General features: G+C 40.9%; 1 protein-coding gene across 4 annotated transcripts; it reads left to right on the plus strand.

Annotated features, from left to right (window-relative positions):
- Nucleotides 1–6,659: 6,659 nt before the first annotated feature.
- SLITRK4 (SLIT and NTRK like family member 4) lies at nucleotides 6,660–16,191 on the plus strand. 4 transcript variants are annotated; one of them, XM_030576280.1, is made up of 2 exons: nucleotides 6,660–6,952; nucleotides 9,498–16,191. In XM_030576280.1, exon 2 carries the CDS (start codon nucleotides 9,548–9,550, stop codon nucleotides 12,059–12,061), a length of 2,514 nt encoding a protein of 837 aa, XP_030432140.1. In that variant the 5' UTR covers nucleotides 6,660–6,952; nucleotides 9,498–9,547; the 3' UTR covers nucleotides 12,062–16,191. The 4 variants fall into 4 exon arrangements, with proteins under 4 accessions (XP_030432140.1, XP_030432138.1, XP_030432139.1 ...); XM_030576278.1 differs by lacking the exon at nucleotides 6,660–6,952 and adding an exon at nucleotides 6,972–7,598; XM_030576279.1 differs by lacking the exon at nucleotides 6,660–6,952 and adding an exon at nucleotides 7,645–7,680.
- The last annotated feature ends 7,175 nt before the right edge of the window (nucleotides 16,192–23,366 follow it).

The raw sequence follows: 23,366 nt of genomic DNA on the forward strand, positions 1-23,366 counted from the left end.
CTTGACTTAAATGCAATCACTCTGGATTTATGCTGGCATAAATTAGCACAGAATTTGGCCTTATCTATTAATCAAGTGATCATTCATTTTCTATACCACCCATCTAAGTTCCATTCTTAGACACAGGACTAGCCTATTAATAGAAACCCAGTAGTTTTTGGATCTCCATTAGCACATTATTCTACTAAAGAACAACAGTATTGTTTCACATCTTTGGGATTCCCTCTTCTCTGATACCTGCTGTAAACCAATTTGCTTTTTAAAGGCTTTTTCCCACAAGCAATCTACAGTGACTGGACCAGATTTTCAGCTGTTGTAAATCAGACTTGCTTTATTGAAGCCAGTTCACACCAGATGAGGTGTGACTGGCCTACAGTCATTAGAAAAGAGTGCCTCCTGTTATCCTATCATAATTCACTTCTTCATATTATAATGAGCTTCTGCTTCCTTTCAAAATATTCTGGATCATGGTAATACTCTCCTTTCCAATGGTCTACAGGCCATGAGAAAGCCATTCTGGCAAGCAACCCTGCTTTTTTAAAAGCAATAATTAAAAAAAAAAAGCCTGTCAGGCTCATGAGCCTACAGAGGCCTTAATTGAAATTAATAGAATATGTGAAAGTAGAAGAAGTTAGGGCATCTGAAAAAGAAAACCCTAGGAGCAATAAGAGAGGAGATGAAAATGGAGTAATGAGCAAATAGCCAGTGCAATATCTTAATTTTGCTGCAAACATTTTTCCCGAATATATCAAGTCCCCCTTAACAAAGCAACAAACCTAAGGCATATACACATGGATGACCATATGTATCATATTCCAGTGTTTTGTTTGGTTAGCCAGTTATCCAGCAGCAGAGAAATTGCAGGAGTGAATCTCACAGTTTACAGAGAGGGAGAATATCAATGGGCCCAAGAACCTTACAAGTACATAGGCCTCTAACCTCCTCTTTAGGCTCCTAAGTCCAACATTTAAGTGTGTCACTGACATTTTCACAGCTACTGCTAAGCTGCTGCCTAACCCTGCAGATGCCTAAGTCCCCTAGGTGCCAAAGTTTCTACTGGCCAGCATTTCCAAAGCATCTGAACTGCTGCTGGCACTCCATTGCCAACGGGCTGCTCAGAGCTCTAGCTAAAGCCCTGGGGACCTGGAACAAGATTCTCAATCAAGGCAGAAGAATGCCTATCTCATCAGCAGGACCCAATGGTGGGGGTGTGTTTTGGACACACTTAAGACTTGATACCTGTCAGACCCTGCAACAGGAGGGCCAGATGCAGGCTCCCAGTGGAGGGATGGACAGTATAGCACATGCACAAAGGACAAATGGGGGTACTGACCAGGGTGAGAGTGAGCAAAGTATCCATGCACAAACAGCAGAGAGAGTTTCAGCTGCTAGGACTGCTTAAGTGGCTGGCCTGGCCTGGCCAGGAGAAGGTTCATGGCTGAAGATTCCAAGTGGAAGGAGGTGTCTATCTCTGCCTTTCAGCCAAGCACATCAGGTCAGCCATTTGCGATATCATAGAGTGATAGAAAATTAGGGTTGGAAGAGACCTCAGGAGGTCATCTGATGATCCCTCCCTTAGGCATATGTCTGCATTGTAGCTGGAAAAGTGCTTCCCTGCACTAGCAGACAGACATACATGAGCTCGAGTAAGGGCACTGACTCGGGCTTACCACCCAAGGGCATTAAGGTGACTTTGTACTCAGGCAGCTGGTCCTAGCTGCTGACTGTGCTATCCCTCAGCTACACCGTTACTTTCAGCATGCTAGCACAAGCACAGCTAGTGCAGGTCTGTCCAGCTGCATTAGAAAGAGTATCTTAGGCCTCTCCCTTCATCATTTCACACCTGACTAGCTTAGAGGGCTCTCTGCTCAGCCTGTAACCTCTGTAACTTTAATCCCGACTCATGTCAGTAAGGGTTTGCAGGACGGGCCCCTTAATATGGAGTATAATAGATAAGTTATTTGTATTTGTAAATTATTTGTAGCTCCTAAAGACCTCAACACAGCAGAGAAGACAACAGTCTAAAAGATCAGACAAAACAATCAGAGACAAACAAAAAAACAACTTGCCAAATGTACAGGACGAGTTCCCCTTTCCCTGTCATCCTGCCATGTCCAGCTGCCAGTAACACTTCCTCACTGTAGTATTTCTATAATAGATCTTGGCTTCAGGAGCATTAATTTAGCTATGTGTGCTTTTCTAGCTTGGAATTCATCTGTGCTTTTCTTCGGGAGGAGTTAGTTTACTGCTCAGTTCCCCCAGCTACCCTGAATGTGGCAATAACTGAGCGAATGTTGGATATATCCTATGTCTGTGACTATGCTTTTGTTGCTGTGACACATGCTCATACAGTGATACCCACAGTGGATTCTGTGACTGTCAGCTGTCTATTTTGGGATTTCACACTCTTTATTATCTTTGCCTTTTGCCCAAGCATGGCTTCAGCTCTTGGCCTCTGACAGTGAGTTGGCGAGATGAGTGAGCCCTGGGTTACTGAATGGATGCAAAGAAAGTGTGTAAACATTTGCGCTGACAAGGTGATTTTGGCATCTCCAGTTTAGTGCAATCAAATGCCTGCTCAGTGTGCATTGACAGGTACTGCCAGGGACAGGGACCCATGTGGGCTGAGTTTACAGAAAGCCCACTAACAGAAGCATTCTCTCTTTATCCAACTTTAAAGATAACAACTTGTTGTGAATAATGGATGAAATTAAAAAAAACAAAAGAACACCTTTCCCAGTGCTCAGAGAATACGGGCGGCAATGTATTCTCAGCTGATGTTTGTTTTCCCGAAGCAGGTGGTAGGTTATTTGTTGCAGCTTGAAGAGGTCTCCTGGATAAACTGAAGTAAGCTAGCTGGAAATGATATGGAATTGTGCACAGCCATATCTTTGACAGCATTTCTGCCACTTTATTTGGCACAGCGCTTGGTTGCAGTGGTTCTGTCTTCAGTGTATTACAGACTCACACTGTTTGCTATCACATTGTATCTTTAAAAGTTGCACATGCAGAGAGTAACTCTAATACATTTTTTTCCCCAAGGATGCTTATGCTCTTTCTCTCTCTCTTTCTCCTCTGGCAGACAGTTCAACTAAACACATGTAAAGGGAGGACCAACAGGTGGAATTACTGATTCCTACTTCTCTTAGACTGGACATGTCCTGTCAGCTGCAGAATCATTACTAGTCAGTGTTGTGCAGTCACTGTTGTGTTTGGCTGTTAACTGAGGGTTGCAATTGTTATCTGATAGCAGAGGGATGGTGTAGCCTTGTTAAATATAAATTGTTTTACCAGTGAAAATCCAGAAGCAGACAGAGGACACATCAGCTTGTGCTTTCTATGTCAAAATATTGCTAACCAGTCCCTTTTAGTATTAAAATTAAACAATCCCCCCTTTTCCTACCCCCATACACAGCCACAAGGTTTAATTGTAGTTCCTTCTCTAAATTTTGTCAAGGCAGAAAATGTGTCTAAAATGGTGTGTAAACTCACATTGCAAAAAATAATTTTAATGACTTAAGGCCTGAACCAAATGCCATTGAAATTCCCATTGACTTCTATAAGTTTTGGACCAGAACCACAGGTCCCACTACTGTCATTGCAGTTGCCAGTTATAATAAAATGGGCTAGATCACAGCGGGTAGTGAGTGGGTGTGGGAACAGGTGCAAGGGTCCCCTTATGAACCCCATCTGGGTGAAGATAGTCACAATCCTTGTTGTTGCAGTCTCTGATTTCAAAACTCTGTGTACACAGAGAGAGACAGAGACATAGTTGTGTAGTTGTGTCTTCCTACAGCACAATGCCCAGAGTACCCCACATTTACAAATTAAATAGAACGTCTCCAAGAAAAAGCGTAGGGTGCTCAGCTCAGCCTTTCCTGCAGTTCTCTCTCAAGAACCCGTTCTGCAAAAAACCCTCCCCACAGAGCTGACGTTGATTTCAATGAGCATTGTGTGTGGGAAGCAGGATCAGGCACTCAAGGGTCCTTGACACATGAGCTTGCCCTGAATGTTGGATTCAGCATTTCCACTGGCCTCTGCATTTAGAGGACTTTGTTATAGGAGTGCTTTTCTGATAGTAGATTTTGAATGCTCATAAAGTCTTGCACTTTTATTTCCTCTATTTCTACCTACCTCTAAATATGGGTGGGTGGGAGATTATGGACATGGTGTTTGTGAAGACCTAAATGAAATCAATGTAAACTTCTATACGATTTTTGCTGAGATTTGAGACAAGTTGCCTTAGCCAAAAACAAACAATCAGCTTGTGATCCCAGGAACTCATATTTAGATGCAGTAATGACATCTGTTGATATGGTAATTGCATCATTGATGAATGCCACCTTGTATGCATCTCCAAGTACATAGGGTAGAATCAGCAAAGAGTCCTGTGGCATCTTATAGACTAACAGACACATGTATCCGACAAAGTGGGTATTAACCCACGAAAGCTCATGCTCCAATACGTCTGTTAGTCTATAAGGTGCCACAGGACTCTTTGCTGCTTTTACAGATCCAGACTAAAACGGCTCCCCCTCTCATAGAGTAGAATATCTTACATTTCCATGTTTGACCACCTCTGTCTTTTCTGTGAACAGTTCTTACTATTCTAGCTGTTAAAATGGGTTCTGATGCTAAACTTAAAAAAAGGAAATGTTTATTCTCGACATTGCCAGAAAATTCTTACCAATAAAGACACTCTTGAGTAGAGGGGAGAAAAATAACTAGAGTATAGAAGTACCATCAGTGCAGATATCTGAGAACAGAGTAGACAAGACAATAATGGGAATGATCGGTGGTCCGGAGTTATCTTGTAAAGTGCTGTGATTCAGACCAGATAACCCAAGTTGCCCTTTCTCTCTCTTCTATCTATAGGCCATGGTCTACCATCAATCTGTATGGAGAATTTCCATCAATGACAATAGATATTCTGCACATACCTCAAGGGAAAATATGACCCAGCATAAGATGGAACCATTTTATGGAAATTGTATCTTAAGTGTGCCACTATCTTAGATCTTGATCTTGAATTCATGCTCTGGTTTTACTTTTCAAAATTAGAACTATTTTTAAGGGGGGGTTTAATACCAAAAGGTACAATTCTTTATATATAAATGTTGGAATAAGTCTCAACAGATCTGACATTATATAGTTTAGTGATAGCTCAGAAATCACTTTAAAAAGATTTTGAGCTTTCTTTTAGCTTTTCTTTTGCTAGAAAGAGTGCTAAAATATATTAAATCCTTCTCTACCAACAACTTCCTATCGCACAAGTTTTGTTCTGACACAGGATTTACAGTAGCACAATATAAACCACTGTCAATAGCAGTTTATAATGCAAACAACAAAAGTAATTTAGCTGTGAAGTCTGTGTTACTTTTTTAATTCCCTTTAGTTAGATGCTTATTCATTTCATGCTTTAACAGTTTGAAGCTTGCTTCTTTGTTGTATAGGTCTGAAGTTTTCTTTAGGTGTCTAGCCAGTTATTTGAATGGCAGTGGAGTAGTGGCATACTAAAAAATGTCTGATTCCATTTGACCTATTAAAGAAGCAAAGAATTAGTCTAACATCTGGTTTAAAATGATAGATAAAACAAAACCAACACCTTGATCCTCACACCTATACTTCTATATATGAAGCTACTTTAGATAGCTTTTTCAGTCTGGTATTACCTTGTTATACTGACTGCATTCTATTGCAGTCCTGAGTTCCCCATCTTGAAAATGTATTTGGAGAAAGAGTTTGGGAAAATCAGGCCAAACTATACACAGCCCCTTTTGAACTGGGCCTTTTATATACATGTATTCACTTTTATGAGCATAGTGCTTTGTTAATGGTTCAGTAATTAAAGGAGTTTTTATTTTAAAGACTTCAGTTTTTAATTGGGTGAATATTAACCACAGATTACTTCATATCTGTTGTGATATGCAAATCACTAATGTCAGCTGCATTTGTGTTCAGGTATCAAGCTATCTGCTTAATGCAAAATAACATTCTACAATTGTTTCAATTAGATACAGTCAGCCTTCAGAGCATACTGTTTGTTTCATTTCCATAAATGAAGAAATTTTGTTGCTCACTTAAAATCTCTGATTTTTACCACCCAGAATGCTCACTCACACCTGGAATGTGTGCGATATTTACATACAGTTTTCTCTCTCCTACTGAATCATGTTACCCTTTGTAGCAAAGGAAAACCAGTTCAACTCTCTTGATAAGATCACGTTTGGTGAACTGATTCCTCTGCCTTGGAGAGCTGTGTCACATTGTTTGTGGTATTCATTACCACTTTAAATGATTTTATAAAATGTAAAGTAAATGAGAGTTCTTAATTAGCAGAATCTGATTTGCACAAGTGCATAGCATCAGAGGGAGGCTATTTTCATCATACTGCAGCTGTTACCTAGGCAGGGGAAGAATTTCACCCGACTGCAAAGAATGAGCTATCCAAATATCTGTGTTGTCTCAGGAAAGGGTAGGCTGGTGTTTCCTTAGAGCAATGTTGTTTCATAACTGTTTTCACATTAACTGTATCCACTGTTACCATTGCTGCCCACCCGATTTCAACGCCTAGGTTGTTTAAAGGGGAAGTGAGATTAAATTGTCAGAGAAGATGCACGGGGGAGACTTTGTCTATTTTATTTATTCCTTTGCAAAATGTGATGCTGGTTGGTGCTGAGCTGGAGTGATGCCCACTTTGGGGCTAGCTTGGAGATGCAGAATAGCCCACACAGGATAGCAGAGGCCACCCGAAGCTCCAGCAATACCTGGGCAGGTTGCTTTTCCAGCCCCTAACCCCTTGCAGCACGGGCAGGCAGGGGGAGGTGGAATGACGCTGCCTGTGAACTCGGCTCCAAAGCGGCACCGTTCAGGGTGGCTGGATTTGTTTTACTCTGAGCGCTGTTTTCTCCATCTCCTCGGTCTGTGACGGGGGGGCATCTCTGATCGAAAGGTGCAGTATCCTGCAAGCCCAGCCCGAGAGGGGAGCTGGGGGGGGTGCAGCTATGCATTTGTGTGTGGGTTGGTTTGTTGGCTTGAGTCGTTCGTGTTCCGTGGCACATTGGTCTCTTAGATCCACGTCTCGCTCTCCTTCGTTTCCTCTGGTTTTCCCGTCCCTCTGAGCAGCGCCCAAGTGTGTGTGTGTGTGTCTGTGTGTGTTTGTGCATGTAAGGGATGGGTGAGACCTGTGTGTGTGTGTGTGTGTGTGTGTGAGATGGAGGGGGAAATCTCAGTGGTTGTGTGGAAGGGGAAATCTGTGTGTGTGTACAGGATAACGTGTGTGTGCGCGCGCGACTGTGTGTGTGTGTGTATGTGTGTGTGTATCTTAGGGCTAGTGTGTGTCACTGAGTGTATTTCCGTTGCTTTGGGTCTGTAGGGGTAATAACCACTCTGTGTGTGTGGGGAGGGGGAACCTCACTGTGTGTGTGTCTCTCCCTGTGTTGCTCGTGTGTGTGTGTGTGTGTGTGTGTGTAGTGTCTCCCTCCCCGTGTGTGTGTGTGTGTGTGCGCGGAGCAGCAGAAGTCCAGATCACGTAGAGACAATCGCAGAAACTGCAGAGCAGATAGCGGCGCAGCCGGAGATGGAGCCGGATGGCAAAGGTAAGGAAGGAAGGTGCCGCTCCGCCCTGGCTGGGCGATCCGCCGCCGGACACAACGTGGCTCCCGGGGATTTGCTTTTTCGGTGTGTGGCTTTTATTGGATTTATTTCGGAGGCTTCCCACTGGGGGAGCCGGCTGAGGGCTTCCTCCGGCAGCCTGACCCCGGCCCGAGCGCCTCTCCCTGCGAGCCGGCGCCGGCTTCCCGGAGCCCCGGGGTCACTGGCACCGAGTTCCCCGGCGCTCGCTCGCTCGCTCGCTGCCCGGCTTTTCCGCCCGCGGGGCCGGGCTGGGGGCGAGCCCTGGGCCGCGAGGGAAGGGGACTCCGCAGAGATGCCCTGAGGGGGGGGGATTGTGCATTGTTGCAAAAGGGGGCTGGCTCTGGGGGGGAGCCGCGTCCGCTCCCGCCAGCCTGCAGCCGCGGGGACAGGGCGCCCACGACCGGGCGCTGGAGCCGCCGCCAGTCGAGCCGCTCGGCTGCGGCCACCGTGTTGCGGCAAAACATTGCGGAATCGCCCCCCCTCCCCCTCCCCCGGCGTGGGTACCGCCCGGGGCTCGCTGCTGGGGGGAGCCCGGGGTACCAGCGCGGGCGGGGGTGGAGACCCGCATGGACCGGGCGCTGCGGACCAGCCGCGGGCTGGGGGAGAGGGGGGAGGGGGGCGTGGGAAGGCTTCGGAAAGCGACAGCACGTGGGGATCGGCTCTGCCCGCTGGATTCCCACCCCCACCCCCCCGGCCCAGCGCCCTCCCAGTCTCCTGCCCCCCTTCTTTCCACCTCCCTCTTCCTTCCTACCTACCTTCCCCTCCCGCTCCCTCTGTCCTGCCCCCGCCTCCCTCGTGTCCCTCTGCCCTCCTTTCTGCCCCCCCTCGGCCCTCCTCTGCCTTCCCTTGCAGCTCGAGCCCCTCCCCGGGCTCTTCCTGCTTCCCCCTTCCCGGCAGTGGCTCCAGGCCGCCCCAGCTCGCTTCCTCCCAACCGGGGGACTCAGCTGGAGCTGATTTAAAACATCCCCACCAGTCCCTAACCCGGAGAAAAGACAGGGGCTCCTGATCTCCGAGTGAAAAATGGCAGCTGAACATGGCCTGGCTGCGGGAGAGGGGCTCTTGCAAGCTACCTTCATGGCAGGGACCAGGGCACGTGAGATCAGTTTCTTCCATAAAAGTTGCTCTAAGGTTTTGGTGATGTCACGCTGGCGGATTACGACTTTGTTTTGCACTGCCAATCAGGGGATTGTTAGTGGGAATGGGACTGCATGTCTGTGGATGGTTCTTACACATTCCTCCATCATTAACATAGAGCTGATCATCCTGGTGTGTGGATAATGCATTGTCTCTCTATGGCCGCTGCACAGTATGTTACTTGCAATACGTTTAATAAGCACAGTAGGGATATTTCTGTGTGTGTTCGCTCATGCTCTGTGTAGTAGTAGTTATAGATGTAGGTATAGCTATAACCTTGTATAGAGGCACTGCTCTTTCCCCCCACATCGTTATTTTATCTATTGTATTATCTCAACCCGCATGTGTGTAACATACTTAACATCAAAGTGTGTTTAACATCCTTGACATATATGGCAATATATGTACAGTAACAGAATTTTGAATAGTTCATATGAGTAAAAATTTAAACCTGCTTTGCTTATTTTACTTTGTTAGTTATGCATGTTTCTTATTTGTGTGTGTGTCTACACAGGTTCACATTCTAGATCTGTAATTATTTTGTGGGGTTGTTAAAAAAAAACACCTTTCATTGTACTTTATATTTAGTGTTTATACTTTATCTGTAATACTAGTCAGGTACAGTAGCTCAGTAAAGTACAATATTAACCCAAATGACTTTTTGGAATAATGACAACTGAAAAAATATTTTCTTTTCTTTTTCTTTTTTTTATTTCTTTCTTCTTTAGATTCTGTATCTTTATTCAGGAGCATAAGGTTGCTTGCTGATCACAAGACGATGTTGCTGTGGCTCGTTCTGGTTTTGTCAGCCCCGGTTTCTTCTACAAATGCAGATCCTGACATCTCGGTGGGAATTTGCAATGTTTGCTCGTGTGTGTCGGTTGAGAATGTACTGTATGTCAATTGCGAGAAGGTTGCAGTCTACCGACCAAATCAGCTCAAACCACCTTGGTCTAATTTTTACCATCTTAATTTTCAGAACAACCTCCTGATTGTTCTATATCCAAATACATTTCTTAATTTCACACACGCAGTGTCCCTGCAACTGGGTAACAATAAACTGCAGAACATTGAGGGGGGAGCATTCCTTGGGCTCAGTTCATTAAAACAGTTGCACCTGAACAACAATGAATTAAAGATTCTCCGAGCTGACACTTTCCTGGGCATAGAGAACTTGGAGTATCTCCAAGCTGACTACAATTTAATCAAGTATATTGAACGGGGAGCCTTCAATAAGCTTCACAAGCTAAAAGTCCTCATTCTTAATGACAATCTGATTTCGTTCCTGCCCGATAATATTTTTCGATTCGCTTCTCTAACCCATCTGGATATACGAGGCAATCGAATACAGAAGCTTCCCTACATTGGAGTTCTGGAACACATTGGTCGAGTTGTCGAACTGCAGCTGGAAGATAACCCTTGGAATTGTACCTGTGATTTGTTGCCTTTGAAAGCCTGGCTGGAGAATATGCCCTATAACATTTACATTGGAGAAGCTATCTGTGAAACGCCCAGCGACTTGTATGGAAGGCTTTTAAAGGAAACCAATAAGCAAGAATTATGCTCCATGGGGACTGGGAGTGATTTTGATGTGCGCATTCTGCCTCCATCCCAGTTGGAGCCTGGTTACAGCACGCCTAATGGCCACACTACGCAAACGTCAATGCACAGATTAGTCACAAAGCCTCCGAAAACTACAAATCCTTCCAAGATCTCGGCGATAGTAGCAGGAAAAGCGCTCTCTAATCGCAATCTCAGTCAAATTGTATCTTACCAGACCAGGGTTCCTCCTCTAACTCCTTGCCCAAGCCCATGTGTCTGCAAAACTCATCCTTCTGATTTGGGATTAAGTGTAAACTGCCAAGAAAGAAATATAGAATCATTGGCCGAACTCGTACCAAAACCTTTCAGTGCCAAGAAACTGCATGTAAATGGCAATTATATTAAGGATGTGGACACCTCAGATTTCATTGACTTTGAAGGGCTGGATTTACTACATTTAGGCAGCAATCAGATTGCAGTAATCAAAGGGGCAGTTTTCCGCAACCTTACAAATTTACGGAGATTGTATCTTAATGGCAATCAGATAGAGCGGCTGAGTCCAGAAATGTTTGCTGGCCTCCACAATTTGCAATATCTGTATTTGGAATACAACGTTATCAAAGAAATTTTAGCAGGCACCTTTGACTTAATGCCAAATTTGCAGTTGCTCTACTTGAACAACAATCTTCTTAGAAGTCTGCCGGCTTACATTTTTGCTGGTGCTCCACTGGCTAGACTGAATCTGAGGAACAATCATTTCATGTATCTACCTGTAAGTGGCGTTCTTGATCAGCTAAAATCTCTTACACAAATTGATTTGGAAGGTAATCCATGGGACTGCACTTGTGATTTGGTTGCTTTAAAGCTGTGGCTGGAAAAACTAAATGAAGGAATTGTGGTGAAGGAATTAAAATGTGAAACACCTGTTCAGTTTGCTAACATTGAACTGAAGTCTCTCAAAAATGAGATCTTATGTCCTAAACTTTTAAACAAGCCATCTGCTCTGTTCACTAGTCCTGTGCCTGCTGTCACTTTTACTACACCGTTGGGTCCAATTCGAAGTCCTCCTGGTGGCCCAGTTCCGTTGTCCATCCTAATCTTAAGCATACTAGTTGTGCTTATTTTAACAGTGTTTGTTGCTTTTTGCCTTCTTGTCTTTGTGCTTCGGCGCAACAAGAAACCAACAGTAAAGCACGAAGGAATTGGGAACCAAGAGTGCAGTTCCATGCACCTGCAACTAAGAAAGCACGACCACAAATCAAACAAAAAAGATGGACTAGGCGCAGAGGCCTTCATTCCTCAAACCATTGAGCAGATGAGTAAAAGTCACACTTGTGGCTTAAAAGAATCTGAAACAGGCTTCACATTTGCTGATCCACAAGGGCAAAAAGTCATTCTGAGAAATATTACCGACAAGGAAAAGGATTTATTGCATGTGGATACCAGAAAAAGACTGAGCACAATTGATGAACTAGATGAGTTGTTTCCTGGGAGGGATTCCAATGTATTTATTCAGAATTTTCTTGAAAGTAAAAAAGAATACAACAGCATAGGGGTCAGTGGCTTTGAAATACGTTATCCAGAGAAACAACAAGACAAAAAAATCAAGAAGTCATTAATAGGGGGTAATCATAGTAAAATTGTAGTAGAGCAAAGAAAGAGTGAATATTTTGAACTGAAAGCTAAACTTCAAGGTTCACCTGACTACCTACAAGTCCTTGAAGAACAAACAGCTTTGAATAAAATATAGGTCATGCAAACTTATTTCTTACAGAGGACATTTATTTAATGATAAAAGTGCCTTTTGTTGACTTCTAACTTCCGAATACTATATTATATTGGTAGGCATAGAGACAGGTATATCCAAGGGTATCTGTCTGTAGCTGCATATGATTTGTCAAGTAGAGGAGAATTTCCTTAATAGATTTTATTACATAAAGCTGATACCCTCTGGAATCTGGTAGGGATACTGCAAACTCTATTGCCAAAGGGATGCTTTAGACACATATTACACTGAATTTAACCTCAAAAGGCATATATGTTTTGTACCTTAAATGCAAAACCTTTGTCTCCTTGTGATTTGTAAGAGCAAACACAAGAAAACTGGTACCAGTGTTTGTACCTCAGCTGGGTCCTTCATCTTGCACGTGGATTAAGTTGGTGGAACTGGAGTAATCCTTTGATTTGTGGTGTTGTAACGGCACTGTTTAAAGATTATCTGAAAAGTAAAAAGCATGCAAAGAGAGAACATTCAATAGTATGTGTAAATCGGTTACATTTATGGCCTGCATCTTGAAACCACTGGACTTATAATGTTAAATTGTGCAAATATTTGTTTAAAATATACCATGCATAAATACCTATAAAATAAATTTGACCCTTGAAGTACACCTGTCTATACATAAAATTTAAAAAAGAAAAGAAAAGAAAAAAAATGTGCAACCTGACTTCTGCAGCATTTGTAGTGATATGAAGAAAATACTTGCTATTCATGCAGACTCTTATGTAAGACTCAAATCCAGTTAAGACTAGAGTTCCTTCTCAGTTATGTGAAACTCCTACAACCCCAAAAGGTTGACCAGACTTTTCAAAGTGCTTACTGTGTGAGCGTAGCAGAAATTATTTTTGTAAGATAATTCATATTTATGAAATACTTTGTATACTAAATAGGAAAATATGTACTCCATAATATGTATTTAATATGCCTGACTTGTTTTCCTGATCACAATGCATTAATAATTCAGTATAAATTAAAAACAGAACACTATACCAAACAAAAACTGGTGATAAATTGTATAGAATTATCCGGGATCCCGTGATCAGGTAATAAGAATAAGAATAAAAAAAAGTTCTGTACTATTCTTGTGAAATTAGTATATTATTATCTTATTTCAGATTTGTTACCAATGGTGCATTTTAAAATAGAGTCATTAGTTTTTTAGTATTGTGTCTCAGGCAATTATTTGCCATCAGTTGTCTTGCTTTTCAGGGTTCTGCAGCTTAAGCTAAATAGTTTTCACTACAAATATTTACAGGCATTAATGAATAAGGGTAATAGTTTAGTTGTATATGCGTCAATTTTTTGTCCCTGTTATCTGTTTGACTGCTATCAGTCAGCTAATGAATCATAACAGGACACCATATGGCAATCATGTGTCCATCAAAGCCACGTTGTAAAATGTATTTAATGGTCTTGGTTTAGTACAGAGTATTTTGTTGTCCACATCTATAAAGAATAGAAACTTGCCTTTGTGAAAGCTGAATCTCAACTGATAGCAACAAACGGTCAGGATAGAAAACACCCCCTTTTTCTCACTGAGGGTAACTTAAGATCACAGTAGGCATGTATTGGTAAAGCATCATACAGAAAATCTATTCTCCATGCCTGATTCAGAGACCATTCAAGACAATAGGGGCTTCTCCACTGATGTCAATGGACTTTGAATCAGTACCTTGCTGCCATAAATTCTCTCCCCCCCCCCCCCGCATGCCTTTTAAAATCAATACATAAGTCTATCAAGTTGCAATAGAAAATAAACATTAATGTTTTCATGAATTCCAAGTGGCAGCTATTACAACAAAGCCTGATAGCACTACTATGGTTAAGGCTGTGTCAGCATTTTCCAGTCTAAACCTCTAATTTCAGGGCTTTATAACACTGCTGTAAAATTTTATTCTGGGATGATCCTTGGCATAACGCCTGGAATATTTTTTTAACAAAGTTTTTTAAAAGCATCAGCACTTCTTTATTTTAGAGAGAGAGAGAGAAGAAAGAAAGTGAGAGATATTTTCTACTTGTAATTTCAAAAGTTTTTTTTTCTTTGTTTTCTAATTTCCCCGTGGTACAAAATGTATGAGGGACTTTAGACATTTTTTAAAATAAATAAACAGTGGAATGGTTCATTTTTGAAAAAGCTGCTATTACACATGCGCACTAACTTATTTAATCCAAAATGTCAGAGGGATTTTCTGGATATGGTTACTATGCATGCATGTATTCCTGGCCTAAAAGATTCCTGATTGTCTGCTGATCCAAATCACTGCGCAGGCTCTGAGGAAAGTGTTTTAGTTTATTGTGTCAAGAACCTATGGATTAAGGAATCTTAACAATGTACTGAAATGCTAGACCATAAAGACACCATCAGCAATCTGAGGTTGCTGCCTTCCACTCTGTACTGCACAGCTTTGAGAATGCGTCAAGGGTCACTGAGATTTGCCAAGGCAGAAAGCATTTGACACACTTCAAGCCTCGTCAGAGCTTCTGTCTCGTATCCTTCTGTTGCAAGAGGTGCATTAAAAAGAATACACAACTATTTAATAAATAAATGCTACATTGTGAGTGTTGTTAAAAGGTGATATATTTGTGGTTGATATTGATCAGAGTTAACACAACAGTTAAGGTTGGTATGCCTCCCTCAACTACGTTAATTGGGTCCAGTCCTCCCCTCTTCTGCCTGGGGAAATTTCCCATTGACTGTTTAAGAGAAGAATAACTTTGCCATTTTGCTCACATTGGACAGATCTGGCGACTCTTTTAGGTCCTCCTCCAGCAAAGCATTTACTCACATGCCCAACTTTAATCATGTACTCATGAGTTTAAAGGTGAGCACAGGCTTTAGCGTGTTGCTGGATAAGGGCCTAAATGCATGGTAGCGTTGGCATTGACTTAAATGGGAGCAGGTGGAGGAGAATTGTTGTGTATTACATAGTTCGTCCCTGCAGTAGAACCCTTATTCACGGTGGTGATCACTTGGCTCCCATGAGTTGCCTGACTGAATTCAGCAGGGTCAATGGAATGTATACTCACCAGTGTCAGCAAGGGTTGCTCAGTCTGGGCATATTGTGTAGGTCTCTTAATAGTGTTTTACATACATGCTGCAATACCTAGGCATGGCAGTGTGAGTAAAAAATAAATAAATAAATAAAGTGCAGAAGTGGGCAAACCACTATATTTCTTTGATGCTGTTGATTTAAATGACAACCTGAATGTTAGTTTACTTCCTCCAGTATTAAGGGACAGTGTATGTGTCTGGCTAACAGTTTAGTGGAATGGTCATTCCAATCTAATGCTAGTCTAGCCAGGAAAGGCACTCTTCTGTGTGGCTAAACAGACCAGGCCAGCCTTTGCATTATATTGATTTGAGTGGCCATATTGTTACAATGGCTGCAATGACATATATGCAGCACTAAAGCAGTGAAGGTGTTAATATAATTTATTGTGTTCTTTGTATTATAAATCAAGTTTACATTTTTAATGAAATCAATAAAGTGTAATCATTTATTTGAAAGAGAAAACCTTTGTGCAATTTTCTCAGAAAACAGTTATTATAATGCAACAATTTGAGTCCAGACATCAACTGACATTTTGTATTTAGTTTTCCAGACTGAGAGTAAATAAATCGAAAGATAATCCAAAAGGTAATTTTTAAAGCCATAAGGGTATACATTATAAAAGGCATGGCCTTGTGAATAATGTTAACAAATGTCTCAGAGTTAACAAACACATCTAGAAATTGATGGTGGTATACTAGCTATAATATTTTTTGCATGATTTGTACATTGCTATTGTATGAAATGAGCACAGTGGGATATTTTATTTTTTATTTTTTGTTTTACTTAATTTTATTTTGCATCCAAAGAGTTGGGAAGGAAATATAACAAGAATGTATTGATAATTGCTCTATTTTGAAATAAAGTAAAGAAAGCAAAATGTATTGTTTTTACCCTGCCTTGATCATTCCTATTTTTAGATTAGTTTATAAAGAAAATAGAGTTAACTTATAGTATCGAGTATAATGTAAAACTCAGAAAAAATGTTTCAGTGACCTTTGTTTGCTTTCAACATCAAAATATTAGGCAGAATTTATTTAAAAGATTTGTATGGAAATATTAATAAAATTGTTTGGTACAATCATATTTCTGAAACTAGACTTTGTTAAATGTCTATAATAGTCTCTTTGAGTTTGTTTTCAGAAGAGAGAAAAACTGTAAAGTAATTAGATATTTTATATTCATAGATATTAGGGCAAATATTTTTAAATATTTATGAAAGTTTATCCCACTATCCAGTGTTTAGATCAAATCTAATTGCCTTACTCACCCAAATGGTCTCACTGGAATCAGATGGGACTATTTGCATTAGTAGCATGAGCAGAACGTAACCTCTAGTCAGTTTCTGATCTCTTTCACATTGAAATGCCTGGAAGTACAATCATACAATGTCAAGGACATTTATCTTGACCCTGATCCCCTCTCATTAATCAGTTTGTATAAGACAATTTTGCAAAGGATCAAAATTAATTTATGTTTAATGAATTCCCTACAAATATCCATCCACCTGCCTTTATTATAGCTTAGAAGCATTTGTAGCTGAAAGTCAAGACGAGACCATCAGGTAGCTTAAGCTCCAAATTTCGATTTTTGTATTAAAAATGTTTTACAAATCTTAAATAAAAATCTTCATGAGTGACTAGATTAAACATTCCCCTGCGGTCCTATATTAAACATGCAGCATGGCAGCCAAATATGGGAACCAGAATGAAATACTGACTAAGAAATCAGGATTTAATGCTGATTTTTTTTCTTTTCATTGCGCAAGAGCAGTGAAACCTAGAAAGTGACCCAAAATCACTAGTCGTGAAAAGTATAGGCCCAGTCATGCAACCAATGGAAGTTTCTGCTGAGTAATAACTTGAAGATTAAGCCCTAAAGTAGTTTTTGAAAATTATTTCATTTGTAGTTATGACGGTGTTATTAATAACATAGATACATACATTTGTTTTCTAAAAATACAGGCTTGTTAACTTGATGGTATATCATTTGTATGCCTTGCATTGGCTGTACTGTATTTTTAACTGCAATGCAAATTTACTAAACACATTTTGCAGTGACTGATACTGTGCTGAAAAATAAAAATACAAAGGCAACTTTCAGGGATAAAATCTTCTCACAGATACACTAGTGTTAAAGTAGTGTATCTCCACTGACGTTACTGGAGTTTCTCCAGCTTTACCTTGGGGAGCATGACAGCTGAAACTGGTTGTGTAATTGTAAGGGCTGGACCCATTGAAGTCAGGAGGGAGTTTGATCATTGCTTTTAGTTGGAACATGTTCAGTCCCTAGAGTAAAGACAACACGATCTTGCTTCTGCTGCCATTAAGTCAGTGGTGAAGCTAAGATTAACTTAATTAAGAGTGGTATTTAATCTAGTATGGACTTGATCGAATGCCGACTGAAGATAATGGCAAAACTCTTATTGATTTATGTGCTGTGAGACATTATATAATAATATGGATACCCAAACATGTTAGTTTGTTGTTTTGAATCCCTACATTTAGTATGTACAAAATTGCCTTTCCTATAATAGCATTTTTCTCAGGATTGCTACAGTAGAAACGTATTTGGAGGGTAGTAGATATTTAATAATAATAGAACCCCAAACACCTAAAAATTATTCAAGTGATGATCCTGGATTAGATAAAAATGTTATGGATACCAGTAACCCTTTCATCCTAAGCCCACTCCTCCTGAGATAAATAAGGGTCTTATGTAAAGATCTTTATTAATGATTTTTTCATAGCCATTAATAATATTTAACCTTGTTTTAGATATTGGCTGAAAGCCGTGCATTTTGAGTACTTTACTATGTATAAAATATCAATCCTTATTCACTGACTCCTGTGCTATACAGTATTGATTTTTCAATCACTTTATATAAAGTGTGTCATAAGTTAACACTGAGTAATTTCTCCAAGACACAAATATATACAGGGCAAGGACAAATAAGCTCATTTTTTTTGTTTGAGACCCAATTTGTATTGAATATGAATCGTTCAGATATAAATAGGCCAATCCCAATCAGCTTCCATGGAGACACTACAGTTTACACTTTCTGAGCATCTGGCCTATGGTCCCTATTTATCCAAAAATAATGGGTGACTTAAGTGGAGCTTTGCCAGCCTCTTGCACCAAAACAAACAAATATCCCTAAATGGATGTCCAAGGGAGTTTCATTTCATTACTGAATCTTATGTGTTATCCAGAAAGTTGTGTCCTCCTACTTTGAAGGGTACTCTTCCACTAAACCATCTCAGTTTTTATCTTGTATCTATTCAGTTCTGTACCATTCAGTGTTTGTCTAGACAATTTCTAAAGAGCCACAGGCCCAGGTTTCACCCACCATCAGCTGGAAAAAATAAGACAAGTTGTAGTAGACTTGCCTCTTGGTATTTCAGAGACCTGTCAGATAATGGATGGTGCAAAAAATGGTGGAAACCAAGCTATGAAAAGGAGATGATATTAGCTTCCCTTATGGAAAATTTGGATTGAGCCTGTGAAGCCCAAACTGTCCTAAGTTCCTGACTTTCGGGCACTATGGATGTTAGGCAGAGCCAAGGTGGCAGTTCAAGATCCTCCACAGATCTTTTATTTGGAAGGGGATTTGTACTGTAGAAGGAGAAGAAGTGATCCAGCACTTCGAGGCTGCCAAGTCAAACTAGGGGCTAAATCACATCCATATGGATCTATTTATAGGCTTTACTCCTAAGTTTGGTGCCATTTGTAGGTCAGGAGTGCTGGGCAAATGTTTATGCTAATATTGCCTTTCTGCATCATATTCATTTCCGTATGTGGATATTATTTGTATTTGAGTACCAGGGTAAATTTTGTTTGCCAAAATTTTGGAGAGAATGTATTTTTTAGGTGTATTCACACTCAGACCTGGATGTGAACCAAAGCCCTATAAATACATCTCCATGGGGAGAGTAACAAAATGCATAGCTTTCTGACAGGTTTTGCAAATCACTCAATGCGAGAAACTGCAGGAGACAATGTACTGAACAGCAGATTTCCTTGCTTCCTGGAAGGATTTCATAGACTGAGAGTCCCTATCTGCATGGTATTTTTCTTTTCTTTTGTCTACAAACCACAGACACAAGATCCCAGGTTGCTGGTGGTTATTTTGCAGTGTGTTGATTTGTACCCAAAAATAATTTTGGAGAAAAAACAATTCCAGTCCCCTCCCCACCAACCCCCCCCAAACCCTCATCTATTATTATTATTCTTTAAATAAAAACAAAACATTTCAGATTTACATTTTCCAATAAGAAAATAGAAAAATACACAGGTTTGAAGAATGGCTACACTGGTCAGTAATTACCTACATTTAGAAAGTATTTTGCTAACAGAGAGAAAAAGCAGGTAGTGCTTACAGGTTTCATGCCTTTTCACTTCATGGGCTAAATTCTGCCCTTTGCTGCAATAGGGCAGCCCCCCGTAAACCAGTCCAATTCGATGGGTGCAATTGAGTGTGGTATTTATCTGCATACATAGGTCCTCATCATCTCTCTTCATTTTGCCTTGAAATGAAATGTGAAGTGCTGAGCATTCTCACCTTCCGTTGACTTTAGTGGGAGTTGACAGCATTCAGCATCTCTCAGGATTGGTTCCTAGGGCCAGATTCTGCAACTGGGGTGAGCGGTATCAGTGAAATCTCTGGGATTGCTTGTGTGAGTAATAGAGTAGACCTCAGTACCTTGACTAGAGATTTTTTTCAGGATCAGGCCCATTGTAAAGATGTGTACTACCCCTTTAATGGCCAGGCAGGAGCCAAGAACCAAGACAGCCTGAGGTAATTAAGGAGAGGCCGGGCTACTTACATGGATTAAACAGTATTCAGTTGTAGTGAGTTCTCTCAGGGTCCAGGAGACTAGCCTGACCAGACTCAGCGACTTTGTTTTGTAGACTTTAAACTGAGCATCTCTGAACCTGAGTGCTAAGGCGAGGGTTATATAAACTTTTGTTACAATTGCTCCTTCCCTGAGAATTACTGTTTGTTTTGGCTTCTCATCACCCAGACCTTTTTAGAGTGAATGCATTGATGCCCAGTTGGAGGAAATTGAAGTGGGGCGCATTTGCAGTGCCACACTGAGCTGCAAAGGGGTCAGAGAGGATGTGCCTTTTACACCCACAATGAATGGAAATAATACTCACTGGGGCATGGATTCCTTCATAATTTTTGGCTTACTCAACAGCATGTTGCCTTGGATTGTGATAAATTAGCATCATAAGGGCCTGGTTTTTCAGTCGTCCTTCTTTAAGTGACATTTCTGATGTGGAGGTTGTCGACCAACACATTCTAGCTTTTACAGTCACAGCAAAATTGGAAAACTTTCATTCTCCTTTGGAAATCCGGGGTGATGGGTTCTGATGTTTCTCTTTTTCTCCCTCTTCCTGATTTTCCTGAGATCTTGTCTGATTGCATGAGTGCTGGAATTGGGCTGTTCGACAATTGGTGAGCAGTGTATGCAGCAAAAGAGGTTATTTTCTTATACAGGCTCTCAAGTAACTGTGATTTTTTTTATATTAATCCTCCCTTTCACCGCATTGTTTCTAGTTCTGGTTATCCAGCTAATTTTTTAAGATAGGCAGGCATTACCATTGAGAATAGTCCTGCTGAAGTCAGTCAGAGTACACGTTGGGGAAAGGGCTACAGTACGGAGCCCAAGATTAACAGTATATAGCCAATAGACAGTCTCTCAACACACAATGCCTTAAAAAGTACATATAGAGCAACCACATCATGAGTAATCTACATTTCAAGACCTCTTTTGATTTAATGGAAATGTCCTTTAAATCAAAAGGAAATACAGCTCAGCGAGTGGTTTGAATGAGCTGGTATTTAACTGATGAGTAATGCACTTATCCTGCAGCCTTTCTGCAGGCAAAACTTCCGTTTATGCAAGAGAAGTTTTGTCTTTTGGGTAGGCTCCCCAAGGTCAGAGGAGTTTGTAGTGACTGGAGTTATGATGGTGTTATATAGTGGCATAAGTATGCTTTTGTGATGTCCTCATAAAAATTGCCTGCTCCAGTGGCCAGAGAAATTGACACCAGGAGCTCAAAGGTTCTAAGCCTGAGCTCTCACAAATGTGCTCCCTGCTATTTGTGCAAGACATTTAAATGCTCTTCCTCAACGTCCCCATCTGAAAACAAGGCTAGTGAGGCTTACACATTTAAAAGCTGCACTTGGGATGATTCATTCAAGTTTGTAATGCAAGATGAAAGCAGTATATAAGTGATGAGTATTATCTGCATACAAACTATTTCATAGGAGGAATACCAGGGGCACAGGAGTTGTGGGAGCATGACCACAGCAGAAACCGTTCAGCAGGTCTTCAGGGCTGGCACCTTCTAACCCTGCATAATACCTCAATACACAGTCCATCTACCTGAGTTATACACTAAGGGGAAAAACCTGCCTCCTTAGGTTCAAACCAACTATACAAAAAATTGGGGGAAAGGGTTTCCTCTTGTAACTGTTAGCTTTGGTTTTTTGCAGTGCAGCTGCTATCAAATCCTCGTGCTTGTGTCTGTTTGCAGGAGATACGATTTGTGTTTTCTGTTTGCTAAGCTGTATACAATGTGCAGTTTGAACTATATGAAAAAAATGTTGATTCTGTGAGCTATTTATTGTCCATTCTGCAATATTGTAAACAAAGTGAAAATGTAATACCTGTCCATCTTTGGTAAGGGTCATTTGCAGGTATACAGGTACATGTTTTGATCCCAAATCCTGATCGACAGATTCCTGGATAATATGCAATTGCAGTATTTCCTATTCTCTATAACACAAGGCATTACATGTGTTTATCTGGCTGTTACATATCTTTTTTCTGAGATATAATGCTGTGATTCTCAATAATATGTTTAGGGAGAGGGCTCTGGCTTTTTTTTCTTTAATGTAGCAGTGATTTCTTTTTATATTTCCAGCTCATAACGAGCAATGAACAATTCTGTGCAGGAAAAATCCACTTTGTATAATGCACTGAAGATGGCACTGTAGTAACACTGTGAATGATAGGATATGCCCATGTTTGTTGCTGGGATTTGTGGCTTGTAATTTATTTATTTAGGCTCAACAAATATAATGCCAAAGGTCAGCTTAATGTAGCAGCACCTGACACTGATACAGTTTTAATTATAGTAGCAGTGTTTCCATTATTTAGATCTATTTGCAAGGGGACTACAACTCAGCTATAAATATGTGGCATGACTTGTAGCTGATCATGCAATATCTTACTTGGAAGGTGCGTTTTTTTATTCTGTTTTTTCCCCTATCCTCTTATCCTGCTTTGAGATCTACAGGTGCGGGAGCCTACCCCCATGAAGCCCTATTGACACGAGTGGACCTCTGCATTGGTGCAAGAGATCCACACATACACATCTGATTACAGGATCAGGACCTACAAAATTGCCATATTTGTATCAATTATCCAAAATACCTAGAATTTAGCTAGCTTTGGTTTCTTGTTCCAGTCATATAAATACATTAAAAAGATTCGGTTTAAAAAAAAATGAATGGGAGAAAATGTTAGACTCCGTAATTTGGTGAAATGGCATTTGGGATTTGAAGGGGGAAATATAAGTCAATATAAACTAATGAGAACTGGGTAGGACCAAAGGCCAAATCATGAAGTCTTTAGTCATGTCTATACCATCCCTTACTCAACATTTTTGCTCAGGTCAGATGGGAGTTTTACCTGGATTAGGACTGTGTGAACACTGAGTAATTGGACCCAGGTGAAGTAATTATTTTTCATAGCTCCTTTCCCTGCACATCTCCAAACATAGCTATCTATTTAATGGGGAACTATTTTCTTTTGAGCTCCAGTCACCCTTCACTCTTGTGAAGTCATTAGGGCTGCTTGTGTGAGCCAGGCAAGCAGAGTTTTTTTATTTTTTGGAGAAATAATCCAAGATTAAAAACCTCATTTCCACAACAGACAGTGACTGTCCCGAAGGATCTAATATGGTCTGTCAGGAAGCCAATTCTATGCCTGTTTAAAAACACCCTGCTTACATGCTAGACTGCAAAAAGGAAGTCTCTCCTGTCAGTCAGTGCTCATGCACTTCTGTGATGGATTGTTCTTTTCTTTTTCTACAGACTATCGTAGGACCAGCCAGCTGGCACATTGCTTTAAAGTGCTATGCAGGCAGCCCAGAGTTGATTTCCAGTTATGGGGCCTGCTCCACCAGTCATTGAAGTTAGTAGGAGTCTT

Source organism: Gopherus evgoodei, chromosome 9, assembly GCF_007399415.2.
Source record: "Gopherus evgoodei ecotype Sinaloan lineage chromosome 9, rGopEvg1_v1.p, whole genome shotgun sequence".
NCBI lineage: Eukaryota > Metazoa > Chordata > Testudines > Testudinidae > Gopherus > Gopherus evgoodei.